General features: G+C 49.1%; 1 protein-coding gene across 1 annotated transcript in view; it reads right to left on the bottom strand.

The window, feature by feature from the left end:
* HS3ST2 (heparan sulfate-glucosamine 3-sulfotransferase 2) overlaps positions 1–15,033 on the bottom strand; it is an 87,489-nt gene extending 72,456 nt beyond the window's left edge. Inside the window, exon 1 of the mRNA XM_046668551.1 lies at positions 14,549–15,033. Within this exon, the coding sequence (XP_046524507.1) occupies positions 14,549–15,033 (485 nt within the window). The remainder of the gene's footprint in view (positions 1–14,548) is intronic.
* Positions 15,034–19,136: the final 4,103 nt, after the last annotated feature.

Genomic DNA, 19,136 nt, shown 5'->3' with positions numbered 1-19,136 from the left:
CAAAAATCTGGGAGCTTGGTCCTTTTGATAATTAGGAATTAAAGGTATAGGATGCCCATCAATACCGAGATCTATAATCATGGATGTTTTAAAAATAAAGTCGGTTTTACAAAAAATCTTTAAAAGTCTTATACAGTTAGATAGACTTTTCATTGGTGTTCAGCTCTATGAATTTTAACACATGTACAGATTCATTTGACCACCACCACAGTCAGGATACAGAATGGTTCCATCAGCCCCCCAAAATTTCCTGGTCTGCCTCTTAATAGTCACGTCCTCCCCCTGCCCCAAACCCTGGCAACCACTGATTTGTTCTTCATCATTTTACTTCTGTCTGTTTGAGAGCATCATATGGATGGAATCATACAGTACGTAACCTTCCTTTCACTCAGCATAATGCCTTTGAGATTCATCCAAGTCACCTTTTTTTTTAAGGAACAATAAATAAAGATTTTACATAGGTCACTTAAGTTGGAATTGTAAAGAAACTTTGAGCTAGCCCTCAGGTAATACAGTAGAGAGCAGATATTGGAACTTATCAAACCCAGAGTCCAGATAAAATTATACAAAACTGATCCAGGGAAAAAGATCTAAAAATACTGCATAGCTGGATCTCTTCCTCTAGTTCCACACGTCTGCATTCGCTCTTCCCATGAAGCCCCATCAATTTGCAATTTAAATTGGAATCACAGCTTTTTAAACCACCCAGACTTTGTAATGTCAGCCAGTCCCTCCCAAGCTGTTGATGGACCATGACAACCAGGTATGATAAAATAATACAGTGACATCAAAGCAAGAGGGATCTAGGTGGGTAGGTCAGCGTTTCCCAAAGTGTGGGATATGAACCACCAGAGATTAAAAAAACTCATTTAGGTGGCACATGGACGTGACTTGAAACACCACCTAATCACATCATTAGAAAATAATTATCTTTCCTTTTTCATTCTATTCAAATCTTCTGATTACATCATGGAGGAAGTCTTAGTTAGGTGCTAAAATGCGAACACCTCTCTAACAGTTTTTGATCTCTCTTTAACAGAAAAAAGAGGCTGCCTCAGGCAGAACAAGGCACAGGCAACAGTATGGGCCTGGAATTTAATTGCATTGTTTGATTTTTACTGCATAGGTTTTTATGACTACTTTCTATTTCTGGCAAGTGATGATTTTCATTTAGGGTAGTGATATAAAGTTTCCTGTTTAAGTAAATAAGTTAAAGCAAAAGCTATAGGTGAACTTTAATACCATGTAAAGTAAATAAAAGTATTTTTAGATATATCCAAATATAAATCGTGAAGATGGCACCCAAATGACAGAAGGTTGGGAAACAAGGTGTCATTTTAGATAGAATTTTGATGACCCTATGATTGAGGAGGCTTGTAGACAGATTGCTCTGGAGGCGAGGCAAAGCCAGGATGATCTCCCAGCTCCTCCTCCAATGGTTCATGCATCCAGGCTCTCAATACTGATCATGCAACCAATCCCAACAGACTTCCCTTCACCTCGACTTTAAACGGAATCGTGCCAGGCCTGACACAATTCATTCTCCTGAGGGGCAGCTGCCTTCTCTGCTCCATCATGCTCTTCTCACTCCAGCCTCCTCTGCCCCGCTGTCCAATGTTCTTCTGTCATTCTGCAAGCGCCAACTACTGACCAAGACTGAACAGAAATTCTTCCAGGCTCATCTTTATGGTCCACCTCTGCCCATCCCTTCCTTTGCTTGTCAGCAAGATCCTACTCTCCAGGTTGGACTTCCATCTACACCAAACCACTGAATCAAAGAGGCATTAGCCTTCTATGGAAGCAAGGTCAGCTCTAAAACATCAACATCTGAGCATCTCTACCCTATCCAGGTGACTGAAGCCAAGAGAAGTGGGTAGAAGGATGAAGAGCTCTGAGCTGTTCTGAATATGGCATTGTAGTTGGGCATAGTGACTGAGCTGAAGCGAGCTTCAATCCCATGGAGAAGTAGTTTGGAGCAACGATGGCATCACAAATTCAAAATCCTTAGGGGCTCCATGGGCACATACATGAATGACATAAGGAGCAATGAGGACTGCTGGCTCCCTCCCTGGGTGCCAGTTCTACAACCAAATGGGTTTCTCCAACCTTGGGTCATCCTAGCTCCCAATTCTTCTCCTCCTCATTGGTCTAACTGATAAGACTCCAGCTTTCCCTACCTTGACAAAGGTCCACGTTATGCCTCTTGTCTTCCAGGCATGCCCATCGGCTTAGCGATGGTCATACCTCCTCCAAGCACAATCCAGGAAGAGGGACCCACAACAATAATGAAATCTAACACTTATGACACTGAATCATTACAAGAACCTAGGAGACGGGAACATATAACATCCTCATCTTATATAGGAGAAACCAAAGCTTAGAAAGGTGAAGCGGCTTACCCCACAGCTAATACGTGGCAGAGGCAGGATTACAAAGCAGTAGAACTTGCTTGTAAGGACCACCCTCTTAGAATCCTGAAAGGAAAGCTTACAGGTAACATTCAGCCCACAAACATGTTCGGTTTGGTCCACAAGTGTTCTATAAAAGTTGTGAATCAGTAAGACACAATTATAAATTAACAGTTCACATTTTTGTTAAACGCCTTTTCAAGTTTTCTTCTAAAAAAGAAAAAGCCTAGAAGATCTGGCAATATAGGAATGGCAAAAAATCTGTTGGGATTGACTAGTGGTTGTTCCTCTCTAAATGGGGCAAGTGCCTTCTCCAGATGGGACTTGTCTAAATGGGAAAAATCCACCCCCCTTATTGTTTCACAGCCAGCTCCATTCACTCATGTACGTGCCCACAGAGTGTCGGCAGGATGCTGAGTTTGCGATGCCATCGCTGCCCTACACTGCTTCTCCATGGGACAGAAGCTCTCTGCAGCTGGGTCACCGCCCCCGGCTCACAGTGCCATATTCAAAACCACTCAGAGCTCGCCATCCTTCCACATACTTCCCTCGGCATCAGCCACCTGGATAGGGTAGAGGCGCTCAGAGTTTCATATTTGAGAGATGTCCCCTTGCTTGCAGAGTTGTCACTTGAATGACGTCCAAATTCGAGTACCTATGAAAACGGCTTTGACGTAAGACCTCCCAGAGTCATTTATGCCTGTTTCTTCCTCTTCATCCTTGGCAGGAAAGAACAAGTGAATTAAGTCAAGTGTTTTCCCTCCCAGAGAAATGACCGGCAGAGATTTGGCCAAGTTGTCTCCAAATTTCTGGTTAATGGTGGTGTTCGTGCTAGAGAAAATACGAGAGAAGGGGCTTACAGTAGGGGTTTTGCCACCACAGAGCTTTGCAATGACTTAACTCATTTTTCACAGAATTAATAATTCAGATCCCACACTGTTTCAGCCAGAAGTGGCCATAAGCTGCAGAGAGTTTAACCAACCACTTCTGAAAATGGAGATTGATCCCGGGAAATGCTACCTCCACTTTAAGCCATCTTGCTTGAGCAAAATGAAAACTGTTAGATGATTTCATATCTTCATTAAAACCATCAAAGCAGAAACACACTGCAAAGAGGCTGCCAAAGCAGAGAACATTCCCCATGCTTCAGCAGCTTTGGGGAAGTCGGGGAGGTTCAGACCCCGATTATCTTGCAGGAAGGTATTATAGCGTTCAATTCCATTTGAAGGAAACCACACATATGAGCCCCCTAAGTCTAGCAATGCCATCAAGGTCATGCTATCTAGTCATGCACATTGACGAGGCTGGAACAAGAATGGGAAACTGAGTGACACACACAACGAGTGACATGTGCCTTTTCTGGGTTGGAACAAAGCTAATTCAACCTTCAAAGAATTTCAAGAAGTTACCTAAGAACACTGCATTTATATGTATATATATAAAGGGCCTAGAAGACCCCCTAGAAAGAGGGATTATGCCATCTCCCACCTATTTAGGGGTCACCCTGAAGCCTCTAAGTTATAGTAGGACATGACTCCTTTCTTTGGTTAGTTCAAGGACACCTACAGATAGACACGGCCAGTCAAGGCAGGGATTGTACTGAGAAGTATGTTAGCTTCAAACCCCAGCCTGTCACTTGTAAGGGTCCGAAGGACAGCAAACCCTTGATAAATGTCATCATCACCAGCAGCAGCACCATCATTATCATCATCATCATCGCCATCTTCCTTGACTCCTCTCTCTTACACCTTGCCCCGTGCCATCCATCAGCAAATCCCACAAGTGTCCCTTTGGAATGCACCCAGCGTCTCCCTACTTCTCACTCCTCCACCAACCATTACCACAGCAGAAGCCTCCAACCAGTTGCCCTGCTTCCATCCTCGCTCCCCTACATAGCAGCCCAAGAGATCCCTTGAAAATGTAAGTCAGGACATATGACTCCTTAGCTCAAAACCACCCAATATCTCCTCATTCACTCAGAGCAGAAGCCAAAGTTCTCGCAATGGCCGACGAGGCCCTGCAGGATCTGGCCCCAGCTACCTCTCCAAACTTACTTCCCATCACTCTCCTCCTTGCTCACACCCCTCCAGTCATATTGGCCTCTAGATTTTCCTCAGTCATATCAGCTGCTCTGCTGTCCTCAGAGCCTTTGCCTCTCTTTCTCCCCCTGCCTAGAATGTTCTTCGCCCAGATCACAGCATGTGTTGCCCCTTCACCTCCTTCAGGTCTTTGCTCCAATATCACCTTCCTACCCACCCTATCTCAAATTACACCCTCCCGCCCACCACGCACTCTGTCCTCTCCCTCTATTTCCTCCACAGCCCTCTTCACCATCCGACGTAGATATGATTGACTTCTTCGTGTACTGACCATCTCCTTCCCACCATAGAAAGGAAGCCCCATAGGAGGGACTTTAGTCTGTTTTTTCACTGCTCCCTCTGCAGTGACTATAACAGTGCCTGGTACAGAGTAGGTGCTCAATAAATATCTTGTGAAGTGATGGCCGAGTCACCAGCATCTGCGTCCTGCATCCTCCCACGCAGTCTCCCGAGACCCATGTGTGAAAAGCCTAATAAAGCAGGGGGCCAGTTGGTGGCCTTGGTACAGACTCACCAATTCCTAGCCATCCCTCTTATCTAAGTATATACACTCAACAACTATTTATTGAGCACCTACTGTGTGTCAGGCATTGTTCTGAGCTCCAAGGATACAGGCACGAACAGGACAGACAAGATCCCGCTCTCAGGGAGTTATCAGTCTAGTGGGGGAGACAGAAAGTAAGAGGAAAAATGAACAACACAATTTCAGATTGCAATAAGAAGTACGAAGCAAATAAAGAAGGTGGTGATGAGAGAGAGGGGGGAATGGGGAGGGTGAGCCAGCTCAGATTGGGCGGCTAAGGCTGAGGGCGTCTTTGAGGAGGTGACATTTGAGCTGGAACCTGCGCGCTGAGAAGCAGCAAGCTCTAGGATGCTTTGGGGCAAGAGTGATCAGGCAGAGGAAACAGTAAATGCAAATGACCTAAAGCTTAGGCATCACCTCCCCGCAAAGCCTCTCCGACCCACCGCAGGTGGGGGCCCCTCCTCGGCGACCCTGCAATGCCGGGGGAAGTATTCTCTCTCAGCAAGTCTTGCTATTGAACTTGTCTGCCCCTCCCACTCTTTAAAGGAGAGATCCTTTTCCTCATCTTCATTTTTTTTTTTTTTTTTGGAGGAAGATTAGCCCTGAGCTGACTACCGCCAATCCTCCTCTTTTTGCTGAGGAAGACTGGCCCTGAGCTAACATCCATGCCCATCTTCCTCTACTTTATATGCGGGATGCCTGCCACAGCACGGCTTGCCAAGCAGTGCCATGTCCATACCCGGGATCCGAACCGGCGAACCCTGGGCCGCTGAAGCAGAACATGTGCAGTTAACTGCTGTGCCACTGGTCCGGCCCCCCCATCTTCATTTTTTCAGGGCTTAGCCCAGTGCCTGGCATATAGCAGGTGGTCAATAAATGCGTACAGAACTAAAGTGATCCAAAACAACTTTATTTTGCAATTTGACTGTAATCAGAGATGAAACTGTGGGACGAATGTATTCAGAAACGGCATTCCTATGGGGCCACCCTCATCAACCACCACCTGTGAAAATCCTATCTGCCCACTGAGACCCAAATAACATACAACCTCCTCCAGGAAGCCTTCCAAAAGTCCCTCTATTGGATTTTGTCTCCTTTCTGCGCTACTGTAGTTCTGCTTGTATCTCTATTATGGTACTTTCACCACCTGACTTGCGTAGAAATTTTCCATGAACATCTCATAACCCCATCAAACTGCAAAGAGCCCAGGGGCAGGACCTGTGTCCTATTCACGTCTAGGTCCTCAGCACTTAGCTCAATAAAGGTACGATGAAAAACTCAATGACTAATAATGACAGCTAACACTTGCTGGACCCCTTCCGCACGCCAGGAATTTTCTGAGCTCTTTACCATGTTGCTCCTCATTCAGTCCTCACAGCAGCTTGATGCGGTTGGTGACGATTTGTCTCAGCGAGCAGATGGAACTGGGGCACAGAGAAGCCACCGGTTGGCGGACACACACCTAGCAGACAGCGGAACTGAGACTCCAACTCATTCATTCTGATTCGAGATCCTGAGCTTTTAGTCACTGTGCTGAGACTGTCGTCCCTCGCTTTCTGTCTCCTTATCTCCATTTTGAGTTCATCTCACCTGCGCCTTTTCAATCTGGGCTGCTCTCCCTCCCTCCGAGAGGATCCCTCTTCTCTATGCTCCCTCAGGAGCCCTCCTCCACGAGAGGCACTGTTTCAATGCCTGCTCATCTCTCCACCAGCCTCAGGCTCCATCTGGGATTCCTTCACCCAGCAGTGAGCATGGAGGCCGGGGGGACCCTGAGCTAGCAGGAAACCCCCTCCTCATCAGTGTGGATGATTATTTGCCCAACTAAAGGCAAACCTGGAGAGCTCTGCTGTCATGGACACCCTCTAAGTTGCTTCTGTTAACAATATATGGGAAGTCCCAAGGACAATTGTCTCCAGCGCAGCTCCTTCTATGCAGCTAAGCAAGTATGCACAAAGGAAAGACATTGTCTTCCCCTCTTTATTCAGTGAGATTAAACTGAGGAAGCAAAAGTGACACCTGCCCTGCCGCTATGTCTAATGAAGCCTCACATCCCGCATCGCAGGGTGGAAGTAAAGGAACTTTGCATCCTGAGATTTTAAAAACACACCCTATCTCACAACTTTATCTCTGATTTTTGCAACACTGACGCCTGCAGGCACGTCATGACCTATGTAGATCTGATAACCACGGGGGAGACTGCAGACTTTCCACCAGTGAGAACAGTGAAGAAACCAACGGGAGGCTTGTGGGGTTTTTTTTTCTTTTAAATACCCGCTACACCCTGTTCTTCTGAAGGCTAGACTTATCCTGTAAATACTGCAAGTCAAAATACTTTTCCGAATGTCCATATTTGTTCTGAGTTTTCCTCTGGCTTGTCTCTTCCAATCATTAACACATCAAAGGAATCTGAAAGCTGGAAATATCACTGGATTTACTGAAGCTGGATTTTCTGCAAACTCTGGCAGTTTCCCACCATGTTGGTGTACAGCCCACCTTGGTAACTGTAGGTACTACACAGACCTACTAAATATCACCGAATCACATAGTGAGACAAGGTATTATCTTTTCCACTTCACTTTCATTCTTCCTGATTACATCAAGGAGAAAAGTCTCACTTTGATATCAGTATTTCTTTAACTGCTCTTACTAGTATCCCCTAATGTCCTCTTTTAAACAAAGATAGAGCAGGCTGCAGGGTTGGAACATTCTAGCCACCTTAGGTAGCAAAAATTCAATAGCACTGTTTTGTCTTCAATCTATTTATTTTTATGATTACTTTCTAATTATGGCAAGTGATGCTGGTTTTCCACTTAGGGTGGTTTTTAAATAAAGTTTTTTTTAAAAAAATATATATTTAGCCATATTTGCATAATTTGTATTAGATTTACAAATGCACAGCACATCTCTAGAAGGACACAAAAATGGACACCTGTGATGCTTCTGGGAAGAAGTACATGGTGGGGAGACAGGGGTGGGAAGGAGGAGAATAATTTTCATTGAGTATCCTTTGTTGCTTCTGAAGTTTGTATTATGTGAATATTATCTATCCTAAAACATACACACTAAAGGGAAAAATAAGCCTAGTTCTTTATGAAAAATTATAATTTTTAAATGCATTAACTTAAAAATATTAAGGAAATAATAGTAGAGGTCATGCCAGGTTTTGGCATATCGGAAGGCAGTACAAGAATGTCTGATGCCTGGAAAACTCATTTCAGAGAACGTGGGAGCGATGCAACCCCTCATAAGATGGCAGTAAGAGGTCCTCAGGCCTCCACCCAGTGCAGACACCCCTAATTGACTTACTCATGGCAGCTGGTGGCCGTGGGCACTGAGATGGGACCATTATTAGTGCCTCTGATTCCAAAGCGTGGGAGGACACTCCCAATGGACTTGTGCCAGGAAATCCATGTGATGCTCGAGCCCCAGATAACCCAACCAGAACCTCTGGCCCATGTTCCTTGGAAGAATATGCTCAGTAATAACCCTCTGCCCCCCTCCCTATGCCATCATCCTCCTGAGAAAGACCGCATCATTGGACGAACAGCCCAGCTGTGTAGCTTGACAGGCAGCCATTACCTCTGAAATGCTAAGTTATTTCCACTCACTGGTGGCTTTTACCCACCTCGTCAAGCTGCCCATGGACTACAAAGCACTTCAGCCCATCAGTGCAGCCCATCAGGAGAGGAAAGTGGCAGCAGAGCTGGCCTACAGCAGCCTGGCACTGAGCCTGGCAAATGGTAGGCGTCTGACAAATAAATGGATTAACCCGCCCCGGGGTTAGCTCTGGAGGACATACTGAGTCCCACAGGTTTAGTTCGGCTGCGTGACCTTTCAGACCCCTCCAGCCTGACTCACAGTCCACGTGCTTGTCTACCCACTGCCCCTGCACATAGAGACAGCCTCCCCTCCAAGCCCTCCAGGGGACCCCACCAATAGGGAGCTGTGTGCTCCGGCCCCCTCCGCACCTACTCTGTCACTCAGTCATTCAGGAATGACTCATGGAGGTCTAACCAAAGGGAAGACAGTTAATCTGCAGTCCTGCACGCCAGACGCATGGAGCGTTAGCAAGCACGCAGGTACAGCACCTGATGGGCACTGACTCTGCCCTGAACTTGTTAGAGACTCTTGGATGTGCCTCCAAATCCCCGGGCAGTACGGCAGGCCATGAAGAACATGCCCACCACAGCATCTTGTTATCTCCTGCTGGGCATCAGCCCACCCTTTCCCTCATTTCAGGACAGAGGCTTTCAGGGAGATGGCTCGGGTAACAATCAAAAATCTACAATGGGTACTGCTCCTTGACCAATCAGAAGAGACCCCTGCTGGCCGCAGAGACAAGCAGAGTCTCAGGGGCTCCTTGCTGTGCCAGGTATTTGCCACCTAGTCGCTGGCTCTTTAGAAAGTCCAGTGGGTCTCAAAACAGAGGCCGCGCTGGGGGAGAGAGTTTCCATCCCATATGGAAGCATCATATCTCATTGAATCTAAGAGCCCAGCAATCCTCAGATACATCCTAATTTCAGAGATGTTAAAATGTGAAAAAAAATGTGCTTCTTAGAATCTCTGATAAGCGATATTTTCACATTTTAGCATCCAAAATAGCCGTAACAATGTGTGCTGGCTGAAAGGCACTGGGCCCGTCAGGGGCTTTTCCCCCTAAATATCCACATACCAAAAGCCTTGGGGAAAGCCGGGTCTCCATTCCAGGCTCTTCCACTGTCCCTCTAAGCTCCAGGGGGATGTGAAGCCAGCTCTTCAAGAGCCTCCTTGAGCAATGACAGCTCTGCTTGCCCATTCTGAATGTGTCTCGGTGCCTGACAAGATCCGTACACGTGCTGGAACTATTGTATCTCCAGCGTGCTTCGAAGCTACACGATGGATGGGCAAATTCATGGACTCAATGGTTTCATTTAGTCAGTGTGCATGACATCCTCCCGGACTGAGGCTGGAAAACTCCTTACGAAGACGTGTGTCTATACAGACACGGTAATTGTGTACGCGTGTGGGGCGCACATGCACACACGTCTGTGCACACTCGATGAGCATGGATCAATCTGTGTCACTTGTTGACCAGTTTGTTAAAGACAGTAAAGCCTTCTGCATTAACTACTGCATACAGGAGGCCACTTGCCTCTGCCTTTGGTTTTATTTCTTCCTAAAGTTTGCCTTTCTAGAGTTTGGCTGTGCCACTAGAATTTGATTTCCTGACTGAAATGAGCTGAATAAGGTGATAAACATTATTCTGTGCTTTTAATCTTTCTTACTTAGACTATTGCCTGCAGGGCAAATGTTGTGTCTTCTTTGCCTCACACCATCCCAAGAACACCATCAACGCTGAACAAATAAATAACCAGCATTGTGAAGTAGAGTCTAAAATTTACAGAACGGGCTTATCTATCAAGATTTGACACCAGAGCACAGAGTCGATTATCACATATTAACTTGCTCTTGTTGGCATTTCAATGCATTTAGAGAAATTCACTTCCTCTCCACACTGCTCCCCCAACACCCCCCACCACCACCACCACGCCCATCGCTGAAAACTAGCAAAATGGAGAACACTTCACACAAAACTCAGCCTCCCCTAAGACTCAAAAAACTACTGGACAATACACAGCTTTTACCTCTTTATAAAAGATGAAGACCCACACCCAACCTTTGGGGAATGACAGCATCCTAAAGATAATCTTCAATTGGGAGAAGCATTTCACATACATTGTCTTACTTGATGTTCACAAGATTGTAAAGCAGGTCAGGCAGCATTCCCATCTTAAAAGTGAGCAAACTGACACCCAGAAATGTGAAGGGGACGTTTTATCAACACAGAGGAAGGGAGGGAGGATGAAAAAGAAAATTGCAGCAGAGCTGAAAGCAGAACTTCAGACCAGGGCCCTTCCAGTCTATCATGGAATTACTTTTCTAGCCATCAATTAATTCCTCAGCCCCATCTGGTAACAGCAGCAGGGACGGAAACCAATAGTTTTAACACCACTAGAACTGACGGTAAGCACGGAAGTGTCGGTAGTGCTGCAGCCGGAGTAACAGTGGCCACAGTAACATTCCTACCTGATCTTTACGTACCATTGAACTCTGAGGGCACTTTCACAGAGACCATTTCATTCATCCTTCGAAACAACCTTCTATGAGAGTTACTACAGGCCTATCCTGGTTCCCTTGTCAGTCAGCGTGGTCTCGCTTTGCCACCTGTCCAAGCAGCTAGCCGACCCCACCCTGCAGGCCCAGCTGCTACCTTGGGGAGGAAATTGGGAGGGGGACTCAGGCCAGATGCACAGGTGAGGTAAGCCTCATGATGGATCTCAGACAAATAGCGAGGGGAGGGGTCCCACCACAGAGGGCTGCGCTCTCCTAGGGTGGCCTGAAGGGGCTGGTTCCCAAGAGAGGGCTCAGGCTTGGGCAAGGCAGGTGCAGACTCTTTCTCCCGGTCTCTCTGGCCGATGGTGTCTTTCTGACTGTACCACTCTGCCTGCAGGCACCACATGTTTGTCACCTCCTGGTTTCTCTCCATTTACTCACAGAAAGAAGTCTCTCCTTTGGAGTGAGAGTTAAGCTTTGGATTTTTCCACTGTCTATCTGATTTGGGTCCCTGGACCCAGGCGGTTATCCCCAGGGGCTCAGCCGTGGGCATATTTAATGAGATCCACTGCCCACAACTCTGGAGCCCACCCTCGGAAAACACAGTCCACCACAGTGGATGCAAGGGCTCTTTGGCCATATCTACCTCGTGGACACTGGCTTTATGGTGACAAGCTGCGCAGAGCAATGGTTAGAGCACGTGGCTGGAAATGCACACATGCACACACAGACACACACACATGTATCTTTGTGGGATATTGTATGCCAGTGACTTCTGATCCTAAATTTCATCCACATGCTGTGTCCCCAGATCCCGATGCTCTCTTTTTCTGGGGTTGCAGTTTTCACATCTGTCAAATAACAGAGGCAGTGGGCAGAAGAGGAGCATATCACCTGCCATCCAAACCCATGGAATTCGGGAATAAAGTGAAAACATGGGTTTTAAAGGATCCCAGAAATCTCCATCATTTCTGCAATTATGCATACTACTTGAGTGATAATAAAGGATCAAACATATACAGAGAAATGTTGAGACAATTACGGAAAAACCGTCCAAATGGGGCAGTATTACTTTAGGCAGAAATGGCAAGCCAGCTGAAACCCTTGACTCCGAGGGTGTGGATTTGCAACTGAGAGAAGTACAGATCACAGAGCTCTCTCCTGACAGTAGGTGCCCAGCCTTCCTGGGGAAGTGATGGGCATGGGGCAATTAGTACCAGGCCTCCAGGCTAATTGTTCTTTTGGAAATATAAAGGGGGAAAGGGAGGGTAAGTCAGACCCTGGGAAGTAGCGGGGAGTAGAGAGAGAAGTGGAGCTGTCAGTGTGCTTGATGTTAAATAAAACCTACCAAGACTCAGCTGAGAATTTTAGCAGAATCCAAATGTGCTATAAAAAAAAAAAAAAAGGCACGGCTCCCATCTCTAAGGTTCACAGCTAAGCTGGCTTAGAATCACACATGCCAAGGTTAAAAATAAAAAGCAGCCATCCCTGAATGACACGGGCTCCGGGAAGGAAGCCTGAGCTAGGGTGTTTGGGGGCGGCGTGAGGGGAGGGGAGCACAGAGACTGGGTGCAGGGGATGGGTGTTTAATGGGGGGCACAATATCGAAAAGCCTCATGGTCAGAATTTTGCTGTTTTGCGCTTAAAAGGCACTTCACATGGGCAAACGGCTTCGTAACGATCTTCAGATTTCCCACCGAGGACAGCCTGCCGTGCATCAGTGTGACCGCGCTGACCCACACAGGGCTCTGCTGCTCGCTGCCTTTGCCTCCCCTGCCCTGGGTCTGGCTCCCGCGTTGTCCTCGACACCTCGTACACCCAGAGGGGATGCCTGTGGGTCACAGCTGGGGAAGCACCAGACCTGCCACTCTGTGCCACCCTATTCCATTAAGCTGGCATAATGGTGCTGGGACCACCCGCAGGCCAGCTATCCCCTGCTGGGCTCCACTGGAGACAGACCCTGTCTGCCTGCTGAGGACGGTTTGTGCCCCTTGCCCCCACAACCACGACCACCGCAGGCCAGGGCTAACTGGCAAAGGTGACAAGTCGGCCCTGTTGCCCTCTTTCTTGTAAATCCAAGGTCCCCTATTATGAACCCAGTGGGGTCCCCCTTCCTATGAAGTTGTCCTTTGTCCAAAATGCTTACGACTTTCTATTTCCTAAACGGTTTGCTTTTATAAAAATAAAAAAACTAGCATCAGCTACTGTGTCAGCCTCCACGCCACCCCTCCCCAGTTCCATCATTATGCAGACACTTCCAGAAAGTCTTCAAGGGGTCAGGTGAATGGGAGAATTCTGTGACCTATGTGTTATGGGGAGCCCATACATCACCCCCTCCCCGGCCCCCCCCACCCCCACTCAGGGATGCCCTGATCAGGCAACATGTGGGCTAGTCCTACACCTCAGCACCATACAGGGCTTAGGAGGCAGATGGGCATTGAACGGTGGAGGGTGCCATCTTCCAGAAGCTTCAGGCTATCCCCAGACACCACCAGCCTGGGTGGCTCTCATGCTGGGCAGTGCAGTGGGGGGAGTGGACCGTGGACTTATGACTGTCTGCCCCTATGACACTAGCCAGCCTTCACATGAGGTGCCCACCAGTATCCCAGAGTCCACGTCCTGGCTGCTGGTTTAGAAGCACCGCCCAGTGCAAACTATCTATGCTACACTTTTAAAGCACTTTAGAAAGGCCTGGGGAGGCAGACACAGCGGGGACTGTTTTCCTGCCCATTGTGTTGGATGAGAAAATCGAGGCTCATGGAGTTTTAGGCATTTGCTCAAGCTAAGTGACAGAGCCAAGACTCAAATCCAGGGTTCCTGTCCACTACTCTAAGACCACTAATACAGGGTCGCAGCGCCTGGGGGTCTCAGCCCAGGTACAGCAGTAAATACCTGGAGCTGGGAGCAGACTTCGAAGGCAGCTTTCTGATCCCGACGCCTCAGGGGACGTCCTCTCCTTCGGCCTGAACTATGGAGACCTCGCCCAAGCGCAGAGCCCTGCCGCAAGGGGGCCCTGTTCTGACTTTCCCTTCTCAGGGTCCTTCAGAGGCCAGGAAAGACGCGCCGAGGGTCAGCAGGGCGCTGTGTTCAGGCAGCACGTGTCCTGGCCTGTCCCTTCCCTGGGCACCCTGCCCCACCCCAAAGGCTGGACACGGAGCCGGCCTTCCAGCTCTCTGAGGTTTGGTTAGAGAGCTCCCTTCCCTTCTGGCGACTCCAAAGACAACTGCCCTTGGCAGTTAAAGAAACTGCGTGCCCATCTCCATAATCACTGGGAAGTTCCGGGTAAATCCTTCTGCTACAGTCTCCCCTTGTCAGCCTGAACGCACACAACGAGCCGGGTTAAGGACAAGAGACAGCGCAGGAGATGGTTCTAGGATGGAGCCGACGGGAGACTGGGCGCGCGGAGTGGGGCGCTCCCTCCTTACCTGTACCAGTCCAGCCCGCGGCCGTAGTTCCTGTCGAAGAAGTGGGGCTCCGTGCCCAAGGCCCGCACGTCCGGGTGCACGCGGATAAACTCCAGCACGGCCCGGGTGCCCCCCTTCTTCACCCCCACAATGAGGGCTTGGGGCAGCCGCTTGGTACCCAGCTTCGGGGAGCCGGAGTGGTTGGAACCGGAGAGCCGAGGGGCGGGCACCGCCGCGGCGGGTGCGCTGGGAGCGCTGGGCTCGCTGGGCGTCGGCCCCGGGGGATCACAGGGGCGGGACTTCTGGAGAAGTTTCTGGCCCCCTGCGCTGGGGCCGCGGAGACAGCGAGGCGCTCCGAGGAGGCGGCTCTGGCCGAGGTCGTCGCAGCAGCACAGGAGGCTGTAACACAGGTAAGTGCAGGAGAGCGAGAGCGTGAAGGCGAAGAGCAGCCTGCGCGCCCTCCGCGGCTGAGGTGGCCCCGCGCGGCCCAGGACCCTATAGGCCATGGCTCCATGGGCCCGCGCCGGGGGTCATGGTTTCCGAGGGGGCGCCGGCGGCGGAGCTGCTGTGGCCCTGCGGCCGCCTAGAGGGCTCGCGGGGCGCTGCCCGGGGCACGCGGGTCGGGCGAAGGGGGCGCCGTCTTCTCCAAGCGCTGCTGGCCGGGGCGCGCACCATGCCCAGGGATCCTGGGGACGGCGGCTCCCCGGGAAATAGGCGGCTGCGCTTCCGTCATCTCCCAGTCCTAGGCGCCGGGGCTCCGGGCAGCGGGGCGGCTCCTGGCGCTCCTCTGCTCTTAGGCGCGCCGGCTTCGGAGCGCGCCCAGCGCCCGAAGCCCCATTCCCGATCCTCGGAGCGCGGCGCACCGCACGCTCGGCGGCGGAGCGGCTGTGCCGGCTGGAGGGCAGACCGGTCGGTGGCGCTGGCGCCGGCCCCGTTCGGGCTCCTAGAGAAATGCCGAGCGGAGCGCTCTGCCGGCTCTATTTAAGGAGTCGCCTGACGTCAGCCGCGCGGGTCCCCCGAGCCCGCGCCCCGCCCGGGTACCTGGCCCGCCCCCTGCGCCCCTAGTCTCTTACCTCTGCCAGCGACTCATCCACCCAAGGCCTTCCCAGCTCAGGCCGCTCCTTAAGGAGCCCTGGCCGGCTTGGGGTGGTGAGGGGAGGGTGTCGAGGCATTTAGTCCTACAGGAGCCTAGACACCCCCACCACTCTGGCCTCCCGACACCTAGGGGTGGGCCCCCAGGTCGAGATTGCGCCAACATCCAGACCCAGACATAGACCCAGGCGCAGACGCAAGCACCCTGCAATGATAAACAGTCGAACCACACGCACGCACACACATACACAGGTACGCATGTACTCTGATCGGGACACACCCCCACACCCCACGCGGGGTCGGAGAGGGAGAAATCTCCCAACCTGGCCATAGAAACACCGACAGGGACACTCCGCCCCCCTGCACCCCAACCTTTCCAAACAGACACACATAGCCTGGAATCGGACATCGTGCCGTGTGCGCACACGCGCGGGACTGGGACACACGCCCTAGACGGGATGGGCGGAGGAGCCGATCGTGAGTGAGATTCCGTGACTGTTCATGGAGCTCCTTAGCCCCCCGCGCGCTGACTCACACCCAGGCGGCTCGCTCTGTCTCACACCCATGAAGCATGCACCCCCACCCCACTGTCACTCCACCTCTCCCTGGGCCTGGCGCGAGAGCGAGCTCGAACTGGAGCGCACTCCGCGCCTGGCGGGTTCCTCTCTAGCGGCCGCCCCCTAGCGGCGCACTGCTCCGCGGGGAGCTGTTCAGCGTCCCACAGCGTCCCTAAAAAAAAAAAAGTCCAGGATGCTGAGGACTTCTTCACGCAGTGGCACAAGGAGGAGGAAACAGAGGTCGGAGAAGACATCCAGGCGCAGTTCCACTTCGAAGGATTCCTAAGTGACTGCCCACAGGACAATTCTCAGTGACCATGCCCAGAACAGGCTTGAGTGAGCAACCCCAGTACTGCCCTGAGTGACCACAAAGTGGGTCAGAACCGGCCGTCAGAGCAGGTCTAAATGGCCATGGCCAAGAATGCAACTAAGATGTCACTCCGCAACAATGCCAAGTCACTGTGCCTAGGTGTTTACCAAGCGAGTACCCCCATGGAATGTCTAAGTTGACTACCAGCATCCCCACCACCTGCCCCCAACTGAATATCTTTATTCAGGGTCTTTCTTTAGGGATAACCTGGTCAGGCTCTGTGGAACTTAGCCCAAGCCGGGGAATCTTTTGCCCCAAAACCAGTCCCATCCCTAGACACCTTAGGCCAATCTCTCTACTACAGATAGTAACTACCAACTTTGTTTCCAGCACTCAGTATGTAACTCATTCAATATTCACCTCACCTGTGAGATTGGTACCATTAGCCCCACTTCACTTTGCTTCCTTAATCCTCATAGTAGCTAACATTTGAGTGCTTGTTTCGTGCCAGTAACATGCAGCTCACTTGACATGCATTACCTCGTTTATCTTTGGAGATAGGTATTATTATAATTCCTAATTTACAGACAGTGAGATTGAGACTTAATGAGCACATACTCAGTGATTGACAGAGCTGGCATTAAACCCAGGCAGTCTGACTGCAAGATTCGAGCTCTTAATTACAGTGCTTTGCAGTTCCCTAACTTCTTTTGACCATTCCTCACATAATTCCATCCTAGGCTTCTCTCCCGGATGTAAAATAATTTGTCTATATAACTTCTAAAATCTGACACCTGGGACTGAATGAGGAATTCCGGGTATGACTGGAAAGTTCAGCAGGACTCTTCACCTCCCTTCTGTAAACTCTATTTTTACTAGTGCCACCTATGAGTCCATAATCTGTTTCTTGTAGCTACATCACTGCTGACGTCTCAAACTTGCAGCCAAGTAGCATCTCTAAGTGTTTCTTACAAGTGCTGCTGATGAAGGCACAGTTACCCCATACTGTGCTTGTACAGTGGACTTTTTTTGGACCCAACATGTAGGTCCTTACGCATTTGACCTGATTAAATTTTATCTTGTCTCATCAGCTCACTCCTCCAATGTTTTAAAAATGTCTGCTTGAATCTTGAATCATGACAGAGCTTTCATTTATTCAAATAGTAAAAGTAGAAAGATTGACTCCCAGCGGCTTCGCCCTTGATTCCAGGTGTGCCTTGGGTAAGTGGGTTGACCTCTCCAAGCCTGTCTTCTCAGCTGTGAAATGGGGTGTTACAATTAACTTCAAAAACCTCTTGGGGTTCTGATGTTGCATAATTCCATGATTCCATTATTCAAGGCATACGCCGTTCTATTGGCATCATGTCATCTCCGTGTTTGATTACAATTTAATTAATTCCTCACTCAAATTGTTAATAAAAATGTCAAAACAAATATGTTGAAAGGAGTTCTAATATGTACCTTCAACAGTTTTTCACATTGTGAACCTGCTATTTCTGCACTTCATTGTTAAGATTACAAGGTTATACATGGATTAATCCACTTTGACAACCACTTTTTTCTTAGACAAAAAGACATGGGTACAGTTATTTCTCAGAATTCTGCACTTGGCTCAATTTTAGAATTATTTTTATCTTTGAATTCATAAACTCTGAAGTTTCTGGGTATTCATGTACATCAGATGCAGGCAAATTTGCCTCTTCAAATTTCCAACCAGAGTAGTGGCCATGACCTGGATGGAATTCTTCAGGGAGTGAGACTGTGGACATGCCTGCTACTCATCCCTGATCCCTATCTTTTTACGACAGTATCATGATTCTCCCTTGGGGGGAATCAGGTAGGATTATGTTGGGTTGCGTGGTTTGTCAAATAACACTCACTTAAACAAGATATATGTTTATTTTTTTTTATCACATCAAAGAAGATGAAGATTCAGGGCTGGTCTGGCTCCACAGTGTTAGGCCCCACCATGTATTTCCTCTGTTCCAAAATCGTCATGTAGTCCAAGATGACTTATTCATCTCCAGCCATCACGTCCACATTCTGACCATTGGTAAGGAAGAAAGGACAGAGAAAGACATGCCATATCCTTTTGAGGACATTTCCTGCAAGTTTCCTGCATTACTTCCACTTATCTTCAATTGGTCAGAACATTGTCACGTGACTTTCTAGTTTCAAGAGACCCTTTGAAATGTAGTCTTGATTCTGGGTGGCTATATGCCTGGCTAATGTTTGGGTGTTTTGTTACCCAGAAAGAACTGAAGAAAACTTAGGGAGGGCAAGTCGTCATCTCTACTGTCCTTGGAGAGAGAGTTTTCCCTCATTCTTTTCCTATGTGGTTTTGTATGGGCTGAGCCTAGTTCAAAGGCAGGCTTATGACCAAGCCTGGAAATCATAATTTTCTAATCCTAGTTCAGTGATTGAAAGCAACTCAAATCTTTCCAGTGAGCATCAACCTCAGAACTTTTGTTGCAACTACTGGAAAAGAAAAACTTTTTCTTCTGAGGTGGTGAACTAGTACAAAATAAGCCCAAAGCTTCCTCTCTGCCATCGAGAGCAGAAGCTCTGGAGAAGGAAGCAAACAGAGGAGAGCGGGGCTGAAGGTGGGGAATCCGATTCCTGATGGGATCCTTTGAGCCTCTGAACCTGG

Source organism: Equus quagga, chromosome 7 (genome assembly GCF_021613505.1).
Source record: "Equus quagga isolate Etosha38 chromosome 7, UCLA_HA_Equagga_1.0, whole genome shotgun sequence".
NCBI lineage: Eukaryota > Metazoa > Chordata > Mammalia > Perissodactyla > Equidae > Equus > Equus quagga.
This window is presented reverse-complemented; position numbering and strand designations above follow the sequence as displayed.